At 38.0% G+C, this 18,846-nt stretch overlaps 1 protein-coding gene across 11 annotated transcripts in view; it reads right to left on the bottom strand.

Moving 5' to 3' along the window:
- The window catches only part of PTPRM (protein tyrosine phosphatase receptor type M), a 499,856-nt gene that overhangs the window by 133,115 nt on the left and 347,895 nt on the right, over window positions 1-18,846 (bottom strand). For 5 of the 11 annotated variants that reach the window (XM_075416445.1, XM_075416446.1, XM_075416448.1 and 2 more), the window contains one exon: window positions 18,461-18,490. The exons of the other annotated variants lie outside the window; for them this stretch is intronic. In XM_075416445.1, coding sequence (XP_075272560.1) covers window positions 18,461-18,490 — 30 coding nt within the window. The remainder of the gene's footprint in view (window positions 1-18,460; window positions 18,491-18,846) is intronic. 11 annotated transcript variants of the gene reach the window in all.

Below are 18,846 nucleotides of genomic sequence, written 5' to 3'. Positions count from 1 at the left end.
CACCTATGTCAAAATGAAATGTGGACTTGAAAAGACACAACAGCATGACTAGTTTGGAGTCCTTTGTTGCTCAAATATTATAAATGAGATAAAGCAATTTGATTATGGTTGCATTTTGCACTGTGTCACTGTAAGTACATGCCATTAACACAGTAGAGTGTAGGAAGTGCCCTATTTCCACAAAACAAACATTTCAAATGAAGTACCCAAAGGTTCGTCCATGGACTGGAGTTCCACATTGACCCTCACCAGATGGAGGAGGCGGGTAGATATCAGCCACAGCAGTCCTTCTTCTTGCCTATGCTATTTTCAGACTGTGTGGGCATGAAACAACTCCTCTGCCACAATCACAGCAAATAAACAAGGCCTAATAAATAACCATTGCTACTTGAGACAAGTCAAGGAGTTCCTGTTAATAAAGCAATCTGTATATATTTTTTCCATCATATTATGCCCTTATAGTTCATAATAGAACAGACGGAAAGCATCCTGCTCTTTGCTTTCTTACTTGCCAATGGGACAGGTGTTGACTGTGGTATTGCATGAGTTTATGAAACATCATACATTGACTTCTTTTGGAATTCTCTCACATCTGATGACATTCAACCCCACAATAAAATACTGTATTAGAAATTCAGTTTCCACTTGGTTGACATAAAAATACAAACATACTTGATGTGAAAATACCATTTATGCAAACGGTCTTCAAACAATTAACTGTTTTCCAAGCAACATAAAAAATAAACCCTGTGAAAACACACTGCAGCCTTACCAGATCACCAAGTATTGTGAATGTCTGCAAAGTAAAGTGAGGTGTTTAGCAAACAAAAAGGATAAGGAACAAGGACTAAGTATAGCTGGAAGATAAGATAGAGCCACCTGACTTTAGAAATAGCCTTTTAACTGCCAACTGTATAATGACAGTAAGTATCAGGTGAACATGAATTCACTGACAGTTATTGAGAGAAAAATAGTTGGTGTCAAAACAAACCAGTACTACAAAATTTTCACGGTAGGCTGCTTTTCTTAATAACTTGTCCTAGCTGGATTCAGCTTTTCTGCAATTTAACATTTCCCTTCAGAAAGATGGTCTGTTTCTTTGCTAAAAGTAACCTACTGAAGAGCTGGCTGAATGTGAGGTTCATTTGCAGTTCTGATTTGTTTATCTTAGATCTGTTTGGCATAATTGCATATGTGAGAGTAAACACTAGATGCCTGAAATAGTGCTGCATTTCTCTGAATGGAGGAAAAAGGAAGAAACTTCATAAATAATAGTGATGTACAGTATTGATTGTCAAGAATTCTCTGTCCCTAGAGTTAATGCTCTTATATTTGGATGAAGACTGAGCACCGAATGTAAGAACTGCAGCATGTGTGCAAGCCACACATACATTAAAAATGAACAGCTGAAGGCTGAGGGACACATTGGGCTCAAATATTTTTTTATGTGAATAGCAGACGGAGATACAGAACGCTGCCTCTAGTTTCACCTCTGATGTTGTTTGTGAAACATCAGTCTTTTTACAATCCTCAATGGAATTTGTTGCAGAAATGGAGCCTTTTATACCGCTACATCAACTTTACTTCTGGAAGCCGATTCATCTATCACCCTTTTAACCTTTAACCTTATTATCATGTGTAAGTAAACAATGATATAAAAAATGCATTTTCTGAAAATGAACATCATCTTCAACTGCAGGATCACTGAAAGGACTATAGTACAGGGTTCTTTGCTTTCCTTATGGCTGTGCTCTTATTTCTTTGGGAACTACTCATCCTTCTCGCTCCTCATTAAGTTATTTGCCACCTGAAAATGTCACAAAAATACGATTTTGTACCATTATTGTTCCACGTCAACATGAAAATGCCATTTCCTTTAGCATTCTACATGCTGCCCAGGAATAAAAAAAAAAGATTTAGAGGCCTGGTTCAGTATAGAGTATCAGTATTCACATGCACATTTCTGGCAGAATTTGCAGCAAAATTATGGGTTGGTTTAATGCTATGGAACAGAAAAATGGCAGCTGCTGCTGCTACAATAAAGGGTAGCAAAAATTCCAGCTGTGGATATGCAATCCCTCTTTCAGTGTAATACAAAAAGTGGTATTTCCTACGACTAAATGCAATGTGCAACTTTGGCTTATTTCTCGCTAATCTCGTGTTTTCAGCTACTTAACTTTCTTCAGGATTGAAAAAAATAGATGCTCAATGAACCACTCCCACAAACAAAAGTATCCATGGAATAATTAATGAAAGCTGTGTAATTTCTTTTTTCTATTTGTGAATCAACCCATAATTTCAATCTCTTCTGATTTCTGTATAAACATTTATTTTTAGCTTCAGAGATGAAAAGCTGACAGGCTCGGTAAAGAGACATTCAGAAGAAATAAGCACAGGAAAATTTTAATAGTTATTAGATATAAGCGTAAAAATGCCATCTGTATATAAACTCCAAGATGCACACAGGAACAAAAAAATGCAGCTGACATGTTTAAACTTCTATATTTCACTGGTAAATTAGCTACCGTAGGAAATTTTCCAGTATTAGCAATAAAAGACATGACACTGTCTTGTAGTGGAGCTGACTAGACGGCGAAGGAAACATAACACTGTCCTGTTCCCTCAGATTTGCAAAGGCAGAATGTAATAACGGAATGTCTTGTTGCATTATGTTATGGACTAAAGCATGAAGAGCTGCAACTTCAAATTTGGAGCTTCTGTGGACCTCTGCCACCTGCTTCTCCAAAGCTTTTTATGTCATATGGTAAAAAAGGAACTTACAGTATCACAGCAAGCCACAACAGGTGACAGGTCTCACGTTCCCACTGTAGCCATCTCCACGTCAGCAATCCTAGAAGGGTGACTGAGTGCCTGGCACAATGCTGTGACAAGGTGTGTAGGTATTGGGTCAAAGAGGAGAAGGATCCCAGTTACTTTTCCTCCCACAGCATATCTTTGCTGCTGTGTCACCAGGAATTGCGGGGGATGTGGTACCAGCTAATTATTCCTCTGGTCAGATGGATACTTGTGGGTGTTGTGCTGTGAGGGAAATTTGTTAGCATCTGAGGCACAGTCAGCTGAGGATTTGCAATGCTCTTCCTTCCACTGAAAGTACTACATCAGTCTCACAGATATTTTCTCTCTCTGGTTTGCCTCCCAGGACACTTATTTTCCTTAGCTGTTCCCTTTCAGGGCACGTTTGTTCCTTGATAAAGCATAGAGCTGTCTCCCAGCTCACGGCTAAACTGAGGAACCCAGGAGAACCCATTAGCCCCAGTAGCCAGGTGGGGGACTCCACCCCACCTCTCAGGTGAAACTGAGAATGGTCATCCCAAAGCCCAGGTGGTCTGGTTTCCTGGCAGATCCAAGCTAAAAGAAACCAGCACGTACAGCAGTGTCCACCTGCCTTGCAGTGGAATTGCTGCAGGAGGACTCGGTGGCTGAGAACGCACCGGCCCTCCAGGAAGGTATCAGGATGTCAGCGGGATGACATAGCCCACTGGCCATTTGTATTGTGTCTTACTGTCTGATGTCTATGTGCTGCTTCAGTTGTCTCCAGCCTTAAAGCTGGTAAGCTGTAAATGCCTTCTGTCCTGAGACTTGGAACAAGCAGAATTAAACCCCTGAAGAACCCCAGCATGGGCTTCCCTATGTTCTTCTTGAAAAGCTGTGGTGAGTTACAAGACAGCAATGTGAAGAGCTGAACAGCTTGCTTTTTAAAGATCATCCATGCAGATATGGCCTGATCTAAAAGGAGTATGAACAAAAGGAAGGGGAAAGCTTGTTCGAAGACGAGGTCATAGCAGGCCGTGTGCTCTTCTGCAGTAAAATTTTATAGCTCGTTGTATCGTCTTAAATCCACAAAAAGCCCATTTCAGAATGGGAGAGTGAGCATAACCCAGACTTCTACAATAACCTGCAATAATGACATTATTAGAGAAAGTTACAGGACTAAATTAACCCCCTTAATTTTGAAAGCTGATGAACACAGATTATAAAAATGTTGGCAACTAGATGTTAGTAAGACTTCATCCAAAAAAGTCTCAATTTCTCTTCTTCAAAGCATGATAAAAAGCCACAGCTCAAAATCAAGTGGAAAAGACTCAAAGGAGGCACTTATTTACTGGTTCTTGGGACTAAAAAATGAGGAGGTTTATTGTGCAGCACACATGCACATGCACACCAACAGAGCTTCAGATTACAGCTTGCATAGAGGAACAGAGGTGTGGGATACCTGACACTGGCACTTTGGCACTTCAGATATATCCTCAAATGATATAAAAATAGACTAGCATTACTTTCTGACGTGACTAAGGATCTTTAGTTTTGATCTACATACAACTGCATTAATAATAGATTAAGGGTTGCTATCAAAGCACTATCACATGCTCCAGAAGGAAGAAACTACAAAGTACAGCTGTCAAATCATTCTCACTAGCTAAAGCATGGGCCAGCTCACCATATCTGAACTTCTAGGACATTTGCTGCTCTATTCAACCTTCCTTTAACATTTCATTCCTGAGCAATGACTTGCACGCACATGATACAAACTAGTATTCTCCTTCTTACTGAGACTGGCCAGACAAGGAGAGAAAAGATCTTTTTTTTAAAGGTGACGGTATCATTGTAGGAGATGATGCAATAAAACAACAGCCTGCAAAGAGTAGGAGGAACCATAGCATTAACATTTTGTTAGTTGATACTGACCAAGTACCATGTGACAAAGGTTTATTTAGTATCTCAATCCAGTTCCTCAAGCATTACTCAATATGGAGTGGATGATGCCACTTCAAGATGCATAAACTCTGAGGAACCATGTAACTATTTCTTGTTTCCTTGTAACTCCACCACCTTCTTCAATATGCAACCTAGTCTGTTTGGCCTGTAAATGTTTTAAAAATAGCTGATTTAGTTACTCTCTGGTAAGCATCTGACAGCAAAACAAGCAACAAAACAAAACATCCCATCCCTGTCTTTCCTCAGAAAGGCAAAGGCATGCTGCCACAGCCCACCACCAACATCTGCAAAGCGGATATTTCTCAACACCAAATAGAAACCAAGCACACAGAACTTACTAAAATGACAAGAAATGGCTAATATGCATGGAGATCCTTTTTGTCACAACCAGATAAGATCTGCATGAGTATTTATGGTGAAGAACCCAAAAAGAAAATCCTAGATCCCAAGTACTGCAGAGGGTAATGAGATACGGGGAAGATGAAGACAGGCCAATTCAACTTTGAACTTTTGGTGACTCCTCAGCAATCATGAACCAGGATGGTGACCTTTCCTGCTGTGTTCTCATCCCTGGTTAGTTACTCCAACATACACGCATTTCTTGGCTCTCAGGTAATGAAAGACAGAGCAATTTTTCATTCGCAGCAGATTCACAAGTACCAGAATAACATCACGGGACATTTTCTAAGGTTTTACAACTTTTTGGACCACCGCATTTCCTCACCCACATTAAAAGACTTTGAGAAAGAGAACCGATTTGACTACAAAAGTCTAGATTCTCTGTGATTAGTCAAATGCAAGACACATATTCTGAAAATCCAACACTATAAATTTAGCCTAGAATTTCATTACACTCTTACTATGGTAGGATACAGTAGGAAAAACCAGGCTCTGAAGAATCTCCACAAAAGAAAAAAATTGCCCAAACATTAAAAAGGGAGAATCATATGACCAAAAAAGTTCACCTCTTGTCAAGATTTTTAACTCACCAGGCAATGGTGTAGTGGCTGGAAACACCTACAGGAGATTAAGTGATGCAGAAACCAGCACTGCTCAGATGAATTTGTTTATGAGAAAATACAAAACCACTGACAAATTTGATAGGGTATTAATGGGATGAGCACCAGGACTGCAGCAGACATTTCCTGTGTTACTAAAAAGCAGCATGAGTTAAAAGGAAAACGAAAATAAATTTTAGTATTTGGATTCTATATTAAGAATGTGCATTCTTCTGTAAATACTCAGAATGGCAGTCAAATGCAGAGTCCATAGCCAAAAGTGAAAGATGTGATTAACCAAGAGTAGCATATCTTGAAGTGTTCATAGTGGACAGTAAACTTTTATTTATCATTGAGGTTAATTTCCCTTTCTAAGGGTCACTAACTTGATCTTATTTGCTTGACTTACTGTTGATCTTCTTTAATCATAGCAAAAAAAGTCTGTAAGTAATGCCTGTCTGAATGCAGCTAATTTAATCATATGACCTTTTCCATCTTATTTCACCCTATAGCTATCTGTCTTCTGCTAATCGGACAGCAAATGATTAGACTCTCAGTGGTATAGTGTGCTCAATTATTTTATTTATGTATTTCTGAAAACCATGAGATGCTAAATTACTGTATTATTCTGTTGTACTTTTTTCATAACTTTATCCAAGGAATCTACCACTGCAGTATCTGGGCTTTAAATAATGACTTTTTTGGTCAAAAGAGTAATCCACCCGCACAAAGGTTCAAGCAGTAAAGCTCAGATGCCGACTGCTCCTACTGTGGGAAAGGAGGCAGCTCTGCAGCCACCGAAGTGTCAAAGCAGCTAGTGTCAGAAAAAACACTTTACACCTCCCCTGGTGCTTTTGTAAGGGCTACTAATAAGAGAACATGTGTTTCCGCAAGTATATGCGGCTAATCCTGTCTTAGCTGGTGATGTCTCCATCACTGATTTTCAGACACTGACACTGCAACGACATGTATTTTCAGGCAGTGCATAAAGATTGAATTTTCTCAAACCCAAGTGATGATAAAGGAAGCATGAAGTACTCCGCCTCTCTGATTATCAGACCTGCAATACCACTGCTTTGCAGCAGTTAATAGCAATCAAAATTCAATTAATGTGGAGAATATGACACCCAAAGCTTTAAGAACTTTCATCAGCAAGTTGGTGGCAGAAACCAGACCTCTTGATACCCTTGTTCTTTCCATAACCTGTTTGGAAGTTTATTTTAAAAGCAATTGCTATTATAAGACTTTTCTGTCAGGAAGAAGCCTACAGGAACAAAGTGAACACCAGGATTTCTGAAAGGATGACTTCAAAGAACTGCAAAGTTATCATCCATTCTGGTGTGAAAGGTTTTGCAGAAGTATCACAATTACAAAACTTCTGGAAATTCTGGGGAAACTGTAGCCCTACTTCCACTGAACAACCAAGTTTTTCATCTGCCACCACAGCTCCATCACTCACCAGTTAAATTCTCTTATTTTACATGGCAGCAGTCATGGTAATACTTAGAAGTAATGAAAATCTGCTTTAATCGGCTATCATTGGGATCAGTATTTCAGCAGTCAGTATGTAGGACCAAAAAAATGTCCCCTTATGAAAGCCAATCTACATTCTACCCATGTATGCCTTGCAGCATTACATATTTATATGAAACACAGTAAAACAGCTAATCCATTACACAACACAAGACAGTGATTTATTAGTCCTTTGTTGTACTGTGAGAAAATCCAGAGTCTCTCGAATTTTAGTCTCCTGTAGTTAGGTTTTGCAGCATCCCAGCAATTCTGCCCGGTTGAAGGCAGCAACTGACCCCACGCAGAACTCATTCCTCTATTCATCAGGCAGAGAAAAGATGGATCCCTATTCTTTAACCTTTAATTAGTACTTAGCTACATTATGCATGCTGACGGCAAGATTAGCCATAAATGCTTCCAGGGGCACTGTACACTTACTAGTAACCTCTGCACAGAGAAAGTATGTATTTCACCCAGAACCAGCAAGCAGAAAAATATGTAGCAGAGAGGGTTGGACAGCATATAATTAAATTCGCTTTGCATATTAGGTGAGCAACTAAAGTAGAAACCATTACTCTCTGTCTGCAAAGCAACTCCCAAGGTTGTTGCAGGCAGAACCACAGAGTGTGTCTTGCAATACCAAGTATACACTGTGTATGACCAGTGAGAAACAGGCTTTTTGTTATGGCAGGGCTGAGACATCCAAATACGGGACAAGATTCTGCAGGGTGCTGAAGTCAATGGGAATTGAGGGCATTCAGCACTTAAATGAATTCACACAGCAGGATATCAGAAAGGTCCTTGTTTTAGATATTTTAGGCAATCAAATTTAAGTGGTTATGCTGTGTTTTACTCATTTGATGTCAGCTTTATCATTCCAAGATTTTAAAGAGGTGAAGCTTTCCACTGTCTAGACAATTTACCAGATGTAAATACGACATTTTCTTTAATGATATGATTTTAGGGAGCAGGCTGATTTCATTAGATTATACGGTGGGGCAAAAATAGATTTATAATCTTAAAATCTCATCTCATATGAAGCAATCTTGCACCAAACAACTAAAGCAATAAGTTCTACTGAATCTTTCTGTGTTTTGTTCATGCGTATGTCATCACTTTGTAAATCTGAATACATCGTCATGGAGTCACACTCACTAACTTATGCTATGAACACTCTTTGTGAACAATACTTTCTACTTCCAGACTCAGTGTCATTGAAAAGTCAACTAATAACGATGCTTAGAAATTAATTTATTTCAGGTATGCTATAACAACCATAATCAGCTATGAATCCTTTTGCCCTATTTGCATTTACTGAATTTGCCTTAATTACGCTGCTGCCTAATTATGAAGCTCAGTCTAGAGGGGAAGTCGCAAGAAGCAATGATGCAGAAAGCAGAGGACAGTTTATTCCACTTCATGGATTTACAGCTTTCTACTACTGCGGACCATTTGGAACAGACTCTATTTGTGAGGTCATTAACATGTAAACAGTGTCACACTGAAAACGCACGGCAATGACCTACCATACTAATGAAAAGTGATATTGAGTTTACTAATTCAGATAAGGGTACACAGATTGCCTTTTCTCCAACGCGCAAAGGCCTGTCACAGAAATAAATGCATGGTCCTTGTTGCAATTAATTTGATTCTTGTTCTTTTAAAGCTTTACTTGTAGATTTAATTAAAGCTTTCATGCAGCACACACTTTCAGGAAGTATCTATGTTTAATGGCTTTTTCTCCTAAAGTAAAGAAATGAGTGAAGGTTATGATTCAAAGAACAACAGGGAATCATAAAATGAAAAGCTATTCTTAATAGAGTAAGCATTATCTTGTTTTGACATAAGTAAATACACAGTACTGTGGGTGTTGAAGTACAGTTCTGATAATTAATGTTACATTGCAACTTCCGTGGTGACATCATTTTCAATTTCTTTTTTGAATGTAAAATATTGCATGCTAAATTTCAACCTTGAGGTGAGCATTTTTAAAGCCTTAGCAAAATCATTTTTTAGATAAGAAAAAATGAGCAAATAAAAACGGCTCACTGTTTTCCCATCAAGATAAAGAAATACTCCCCAATGCAAAAAGTTCTCATGTAGATATCTAATTCAATCTTTCCTTAATTTTACTGTGTTAAATGCTCCCATAGAATAAGTCTATTTAAGCAATAGCCCTTTAGTAAATATTATGAATGAAAAAAATTACAAAAAAGGTTGCACAGTAACAGAAGTATAGTCTGACGTTCTCAGATTTGCTTCTCCTTCCCTTGTACAGGTTCTGAGGAGAGAGATGGTAGGACATGGAGCAACAACAAATGACTAGGCAGCCTGCATTAAGTCTCAGGAGACAAAGCAGAGCACAGAGAATGAAAATAAAGCTATTTTAAGGAAATACTTTTCAGGACAGGACAGACAATATAGTTTGGGGGGGTGGGAAAAGATGCTACAGATAAGGAGGAGTAAGTAAAAGGAGGAGCAGAGGAAGAGAGAACCAGATATGACAAAGGAAATGGTCAGTAGAATAAGAAGGCAGGATTAAGAGCTGAGCACACACTTTAGTGTTGAAAGGGATAAAGAAGCTGGAAGGAAGACACCAACACTAAAGTCCAAGGAGTAAGTCAGATAAAACCTTTTGTGGGTAGAGAACTGGACAAGACACTTCCATGAACACACAGTAGTCCTGCCTCAAAAAAGGTCTACAGTGCTTCAGGTTCCAAAAAAAAGGCAGATGAAACTGCAGTACCCTATTCACAAAAAAAATAACCCCAACTGTGTTCTTGCTGGGAGCCCATATTAGGACTCAACATGCAACCAATGTACCTTGTTCTCGTTTTCATTTCATACAATAGGCAATGCCTGACCATTTATTAACACTCTTGCATGTTTCTCTTCTTCTCTTAGTTTAAAATATCTTCTATAATCATAATCTGGAGAATATTAAAGTGCAGACGTCGCTTTTCCCTATTTGGTAAGCAGAAAGTAAAGTTCTACTGCCACTAACACCTGGCTGTCATAGCTAAGGATCAGGGCCTTATTGTATGACACATTGTAAACACAACAATCTTACCTTCAAAATCTCAGTAAATGCAAAGCATTCAGTATTTCATCTGCTTTTGAAAATACACTGCAAGCCGTGAACTTAGTCGCTTTGAAGTGATCCTTCCATGGACCATTGCCAAATGGTCCTGCAAATGAACTGCAAATGAACTGCAAAATACATTCCATTATACCTAAAGCATAATCCAATACACATCCTTAAGCAAACTAAAATCTGTCTAGCCTACCTAAACCATTACTTGCTGCAGCCAATATGCATGCATTATTATACCCAACACGAAGAGGCTGGCCAACTCCATACTGGAAGACCTGCTTTTGCCTACTGACGTCACCACGCAGGAGGAAAGCACACTATCACTTTGCGATGGGAGATGCAAAGTGGCATGATTTCTCTAAACCAGCTGATCCTCTCATTCCTGTACAACAGTGAAATGCACAGGTTAGTGAATGCTTTGCTTTGCCTTTGCTTCAGACAAGCCAGAGATGCCTCTGGTAGCTCTAACTTGTGTATTCAAGATCAGAGGAATCAGGGAATGAGAAAGAAGGAGAGAAGCTAACTCCCTCTGCAGATGAACTGAGTATCATCTAGATACCCTTAGACATTTTGTTCAGTGTCTCACCAAGGGATCTCAGATCAAATGCAGAAGTGGTCCTTAGCTTCAGCTGCTAAAAAGAAAAATAAATGTGCTTCTTTATGTTCACCAGCTCAGTACTCACAGGAGCAGGTAACTCCTGGCACCAGCCCTACAAAACTCTGCTCTGCTCCAACTACTACCTCTTTTTATTTGGATCATTGCTGCTGTCTGGTTAGCAGTAATAATAAAACCTTTCTTGCACACTTGTAAATGAAATAGAGCCATGATTCTAATATCTGTGATAAGTCTTGTAAAAGATTTTCTTTTGCAACAGGGTGTCTGGGACTGATGAAATGCCAGGCTTTTCTGGATTTGTAAGCACACAGCACAATCCATTCCTCTGTTTCTTTGCTTGATTAGTTTTTGTGAGGCTCAATTTCACAGCTGATGCAATCTGCCTAGCTACATTTTGCATGTGGGCTTTTGCCCTGAAATTAGGAAGGATCCTGATCAGACAGAATCCTTGCACAGACTCTCACAAATAGATGCAGAGGATCAGAGTGACCAGAAGCCGCAGAAGAAAGCAACCAAGGTATGGTTCCTTCTTCTCTCATGCCAGAGTTAGGTAATTCATTGCAGGAAAATAGCAACCAAAAAAAAAGTACAGAAAGAAAAGTTGGAAATGAATGATGCTTTTGGTCAGCTAGATGCTACGGAAAGCAAATGGCCACTGTTCTTCCCTCCAGGGATCTGGCAGTCTAGACTTTAAGGGAGCTCATGGAATACTGTAGATAAGAAAGGAAAGGGGCCAAGATTAGAACATTTTCATTGTGAAATTAAGAGTGAACATTGACAGATGCTACCTTGAAGTAGATTCTCATTAACCTGGCCATAACCCCTGCTGACAGACTCAAAAAAGGTATTTCAGCCAAAAGCATCTCCCACGGGATTCAGGGATCAGAGAAAAGATTACAGAAAAGAAGCTCAAACAAAACTATAACCAGTCAATAGAAGTTATTGCAATACTGATGACTACAACATCTCAGTGCCTTCTGCTGACATCATTCAATACACATGAACATCTTGTTACAGTTGTTCTTATCTGTATCACAGAAGTGATTAAGCCTGCGGTTTACTGGAGCAAAGAAGTCTTAGGCTAGATTCACCATGTGACTTCTTCTACCCATTTTTCTTTAAGCATTTTTCTGCTGCTTGTCCTCCTCAAGTACAGGAAAGACACAACGCAACATTCACCTTAGTCCTTGTAGTCCCACCTTCCGCAGACATCTTCTGTCGATCAGTTCAATATTTCATTATGACGTTTTGAAAACTAACACTTCAATCTTTTAGAAAAAATACAGGCCTTTAGCAACATAAATTATGAGTTTTGGTCTTAATATGTAGTATAGCTTCTTTATTGTTAACACATTTACAGTCACACAGTGTAATGGCAGGTTTGGGGTTTAGAGAAAGGCAGTTTCCAATGCCATTACCCCTCTCGCACAATAAATACTACTACTAAAATGACGAAAATCTCTCTTTTCTATTTGGATATTTAAAACTGAAGAATCTGAAGTCAGTGTTGATCTCCCTATGTACACAGAAATGCAATTTCAGAGTAAAAAATGCATGTATCACGACTTTATCTTGAGGGAAAACTCTTCAACAAAGTGAATGAAAATTATTCACCTTTTACCCCCTTTGAAAGTCTAATTCAACAATGATGGTAGATAACCACAAAATCTCAGTGCCTAGAATGACTGCTGTTGACAGTAAGCATGACTGATTTGGGAATTAAATTTTTTTAGGAAGCAATGTCAACAGGCTAACTGAGGAATTCATTCAATCCACAGTTCTATAGCAAAGACAGTCCACTGGTAAACTGGTAACATTAACTGAATGAGACTCAACAGGGGACAGCAATACAAATACTCAAATACAGAGGTAACTTCTTTAATACACATACCTGTCCCTATGCTTTCTTCCTCTCCCAAATGTATGTATTATGTCTCAGTGTTATATATAATAAAGATAGGCTTTCAGGCTTACCCTACAAAAGTATATCGAATCCACAATCTCTAAAAGCAATCTCAGTATTTAATTCAAATCCATGCGTATTAGTTCAGAAAAGCAAAACAAAGCTTTTATTAACATGGAAAGAACCAAGAAGTCCCTAGACTGCATGAGCCTTTATTTTTCCTACAGTTACATTGGTTTCCACATTACATTTCTGGTACTTCCACAAAACAAGCAGTGTAAACTGAAACGGTCCCTTTAAGGCCAGAAAAATCTCCAAACCCCAACTCACGTGCAAATTTACTGCTTGACACTGAGGGAGCAAGGACAGTAACTGAGTGTGACTGTGTGACCAGCATAACAATCAATCACTTCTGATACTTCACCTCACTCTCTCTGTAGTACCCATCTATTTTCAAAAACCCAAACTTGCAGCACATTACAGATTATGGTTTCTCACTCAACACATCTGGGCTAATGTGATTTTGAAAAGTCTGGGTAACTTCAGAAATGACTATGGGTTTCCTATGTGTAGGTATTGGAAAAGTAACTTGCAGTGAGTATCTAAACATGCCCAGAAAAGATGAACTGAAGCAGAGCTGCTCCTCCACATGAATGATCTTATCTCTGTTGCATCTCAAGGAAGCTAATTCATATAGTCAGATCACTGCCCTGGGGGGCTCACAAACTTCAGAAAAAGCTAATAATAAAAAAAGAAAGGATGTACTTACTGGTGGTCTAAGTGTTAAGGATTATTCACAATATTTTCTACAGAGAAATGGGAACATAAGCCTTGGCTATAAAGCAACACAATCAGATCCAAAAAGAATCAGAAGATACAAGGAATCAGTATAAGAAATAATGACTTCAGATTTTTAAAGATTATGTGGTCTACTTTAACTAAAAATAAAATTCTAATTCTGAGATTGCTTAGCATTGCTTAGAATCTCTGTATGAAAGTGAGATATTGTACCTCTGTACTCAAAGCATATGGCACATAGCCCACTAATGTATTTTTCAGCAATGGCAATTTAGTAAAAAACCCTCCTTGCTATTTTGCACTGCATATTATTTAAAGATTTCAATATGTTGGCATCTAGACTTTGCCAGATGCAAGAAAATCCATGGGACATCCCCAAATCATTTAAGTCTAGCTTACAAGACAATTACAGAAATCCGCGTTTATTTTGGGTTACATGGTTCTATGATACAAGTCTAAGTAACTATGCATATTTAAATATTCAGTAGAGATCACAGGCTTAGTCTAGCAGATCAAATGCATCAAACAGTTCAAATGCATTCATGTTTTTCTGTTCTGAGGTCTCCTCCACCTTCAAGATGCAAACTGGTGAACTTTAGTTCCAGGGACAGCCACAGTTCAGAATATAGGACTGTTTCTAACCTCTCTCACTATTTTCAAACCACTACAGAAGTTTAAAATGTGATGACTGCATATTTCCTGGAATTATCCAGAAATCACTGTTAAGAGTTTCAACACCATTGATTTTTTTTAAATTTTGTGACTCTGATTATTAGGGTCATTCTGCAAATCTGCTAACCTTGTGCTTTCTGCCATAGGTACTAGGTCAGTCGCAATGGGACTGGGGAAATGAGCCACAAATTCAGGCTCTGTACAGAGCTCCAGAAGCCAGCACTGAAAATCTGCCAGCAAAGCAAGAGACACAGATTAAACTAAGAACAGACTCCCAGGCTCCTGAGCTAACATCAGACACACGAAAGTGTACTTCATCCGGGCCCCAAACTATCAAATTCTCATGAAAAGCAGGATATGTTTTTATTCACATTTATATGAAAAAGCTCAATGTTTGTAGAATAAATCTTCTTGTAGGAGGAATTCTGTCCTCTTTGAGTCATATATAAAGTACCAGGCAATAAGACCTCTAGTCCTATACATTTTAGTAATGTTTCAACACTGTATTAGGCTTCTGGATTGAGATTTCCACACAGAGGATGCACCTGTGATGCACTTCTGTCCTAAGTCACCTAACTAGACGATTAGTGCTGAGACAGACAATATGAGATTTCAAACTATTACGATCTTAGATGATTACTATTTGCTAAGAATACTGGGCAATAATTGTCTCCTGTTTCCCTTCTTCACCTTTCACAAGTTGAACTGGCTTGTGAAAAGGCACAAAACCAGAATAACATTATGCACCTAACTGCTGTGCAGCATCGCTGCTGCATCCAGTACTCAATTTCAATAAGAATCATAACATACCATTCAGATATCAAGTTCAAACTGAGGGACAACATCAAAAGGTGCCTTCACAACTTTGTATTTTAATTGGGTGTACGTCCTAATCATTGCAATGTACAAAAGCCTTTTCTTGAAAGCAACTTATAACAGCTATGATCTTTAACTATCTGCCCCAGAATCTGGGGTAAATTGAACTCCAGTGTCTCAAGTAAACTCAGATGGTCCAAGCACTCATTTTGTTTGTCTGATGCTTGAACTTGCATGAATCTAGCTGTGTTAGCTCCTGACTAATGGTTAATGATCTCCAAGGGCAGAATCTTTATCAAAAACGAAAATCTCACATATAAAAGTTAACGGCCATCGGTCAGCACAGTGGCGCTCATTGTCACCTGAACAACAGGCTTGTCTAGTTCATTTAACCATACTTACACAATAAACTATTAATGTACTTTCCCTTCTCTGGCCAATGTCACAGGGGTTTTGCCCATCAGAAAACCTGTCAGGAGAAAGCAGTCATGCCAACGCTGACCGCTATGCTGAGAACACCAGTCATTACAAGTGTCACTAACCACACGGTCTCCATTCTTTTTTCCCACCTGGAACTGACTGCAAAGCCAAAAGACCTGCTGCAGAGTTAATGAGCATTATTAAATTTGCTCTAATCGTAAGAACAAAAGAACTCATATAGGACTAACTACGGCCAGACAAAAAAAATCTGCTGCCTGACTGAGGTGAAAAGTAAAAAATATTCCTGTTCTCAGGAAAGCAAGAGTGGGAGGAAAGGCGCTGGCAGAGTCACTTAAGCCCATTAAAAAGAAGTATAATTCTCAACAGCAGTACTCAACTTCTTTTCTGTAATGTCTCTTGACTGGCTAACTAGTAAACACAAGATAAAATGGAAATAATTCTCTGCCAAATATGCACAGCTGTAGGTCCACCTCTGATGATTCATCAGCAGCTCTAGGCATCTGCCAATTTTTTTCTTTTTTATTTTTAATTTAGGACGGATCTAGAAGTGGCAGAGATTGCAGTCTACTAGGGAAAAGGAGCCCACAGCACATGAGAAAAGCAGCACACAACACAATAGTAACTATTTCAGTGCATAGATGCTCGCTTCGATGTTACAGCTTGCATTTACAATGACTAATCAGTAAATTTGAATACGATACTCAGTATAGAAGTGGTAAATTAGCAATGGCAGAGTACTTCAAATCATGTTTCTCAAAATATACAACATTTTATAATCCATATCAACTTCCTCAGCTAAAAATAAAACTGTGATGAATTCTGCATTCATCTAAGATTTCCACCAATTTCAGTGAAATTGTGTGGTGTGTAAACAGGTAGAGAATTTGGTCCAAAATATTTCCTCCTACTGGGGGCCAATCTTGTCTGCTCTTTTCAGGACTCTTCCCTTCTTTCAACAGACAGGGAGCAAAACAATACAAGGTCAAGATCACACAGTTTCTTTCGGAAGTGTTACTGTACCCAGACTACAAAGTTACTGAATTTGTATCACGCCAACAAAAAAGACAGATCTTTTCTTGAAGCTGCTGTGAGAGTATTCCAATCAATCAAGCGAAGCCCTATTCCATCCACTATTAACAGTGTCTGTGATTGCAAAACTGGGGACAAAACTTCTTTGTAAAACATAGAAACATTTCAATTCACATATTTTCCATTGTTAGTGGAAAAAGGGGAAAAAAGATATAATCCAGTTTCTTTGAATAATGAAACACTGTTTCATTTAATGTTCCATTTGTTTCAATTTTGTTTTTTGACTTCGGCTTGAGACATGAATCGTATTAAAATATTAATTTAAATATATCTACTTATTATGGCAACAACGTACTATGTGACTTACTATATTATACTCATTTGACATTTTAAAAACAACTTTTAAATGGTCCCAAACTGAGGTTTTTCTTCAAGGCCTATTTAATGGAAAATATGATCTTTTCAGATCGGGAACAGAAACAAATTTTGAAATAGTGTATCTGTGGAAAAGATAATTTTTTCTGACCTTCACATTAATATAATGCTTTAAAGAACAGCTTAAAAAAATTGCACTATATGTAAAGTGTCAAATAATGTAATATGAAATCTGAATTATCAAGTAAATGAGCAGTTTCAATATATTCAGAAGTCTTAGGGGATTTCAAATAAGAGGTTTAAATTTTAGTTGCTTTAATTCATTTGAAGCATGGTTCTGCTTACAAAGTTCTCAAATCAGAAAACATTTACTCATTTTTCCATAAATCCTATAAAAGAACGTTTGATAGTTTTCAAAATAATAATTGAAAAAACATTTACTTCAAAAGTTTGAAGAGCAAAGAAAAAAGGAACATTAGAAACTTAATATTGTTTTTAAATAAAAACATTACTGAACTGTGTACCTTTGCAGAGGGTGGTAGCACCATATGTACCTGAAAACCAGTACTACAGTCTGTCTCACGCAAGTAACACCCCACCTTTTGTATATAAAAATATCTCCTAGTTTCCCATGACTTTTAATCCTGAGCTTTAAAGAAGTCAGATATCTGCTGGACAGCTGATTTTTGCTGCTGGCCAACAAGATTATACAAGCTTAAATGCTCCTCACTTCGCGACGAAGCATTTTGCTAATCCAAAGAGTATGATGTACTCCTTGTACCTGGAAAGCGAAAAAAGGTGAATAGCCTCAGAAAGGGATTTGCTAAATTTACAGAAGAACCCTTCTCACTCATCACCTGCTGACAGCAGGGAATGAAACAAAGGCTTTGGGTAAATAAAGAATCATATAAAGGTATTACTAAGGACTGTATCAAAATGAAAAGTTATTACTTACTGAAAGTTATGCTTCATCTTGCCCTCATTTTTTAGTGCTCTCTCCTTTGAAATTCACTTCAGTAATGGTAACTCACGACATTTATGTAGGATCATTATTCATGAAAAAGTAGTAATATGTACACAGCAACAAATGGAAATGCTTGTACATATCTAACCAATGCTATATTTTCAACGGAACACATGCGAAAGGAACCACTAAATAAATTCTAAAGATAGTTACTTACACAGGAAAATTTCTCATAGACGTGGTAGTGATATTTATATCTACTACTTTTCAAATTAAGAAAATTAGTTACATAATGATAGTCAAAGGACTCTAATGCACAGTATGAGGCATAAGAAACTGCTATAAAGCTAAATATTTCATTATATTAATGACCATGCTGCTTTTATCTTGGTAAAACTTTTACAAAATTTGTTTTTACAAAGGAAATTTCAATATTAGCATTCACTACTTATGCACGGAACAACATGGCAGACAGTGTGTCTCTGATGACAAAGCAGTTACTTACAGGTAATAAGTGTAGGAGTGATAGTTTCTTCTGCCATGATGGTGGAAGGATTAGGCAGTGGTGGAAAAGATGAAATGGAAGGAAAGAAAAGCCAAATATTAATGTATGAAAAATCAATATGAAACTGAGACCAGAACTGGTGACACAAATGAAAAGGTAGCAAGAACACATATCCGGGCATATCACGCAACATGTCTGGAACAGAGAGATGACATATCCAATCTCCATAAAACTTTAAGCAATACAATATATAATGCATCTCCAACTGTTACATCAAACCACCTCAACGTACACCTACTATCTAAGCAATGTTAGATACTTAATGAGTAATTATCTCTGCGTATACTACACACAAACTCTCCCAATTAAAGTGATAAACCACCTCC

The sequence above is a fragment of the Opisthocomus hoazin genome, chromosome 3, assembly GCF_030867145.1.
Source record: "Opisthocomus hoazin isolate bOpiHoa1 chromosome 3, bOpiHoa1.hap1, whole genome shotgun sequence".
In the NCBI taxonomy this organism is placed as follows: Eukaryota; Metazoa; Chordata; class Aves; order Opisthocomiformes; family Opisthocomidae; genus Opisthocomus; species Opisthocomus hoazin.
The sequence above is the reverse complement of the archived record's forward strand: the minus strand, read 5'-3'. Positions and strand labels throughout refer to the sequence as shown.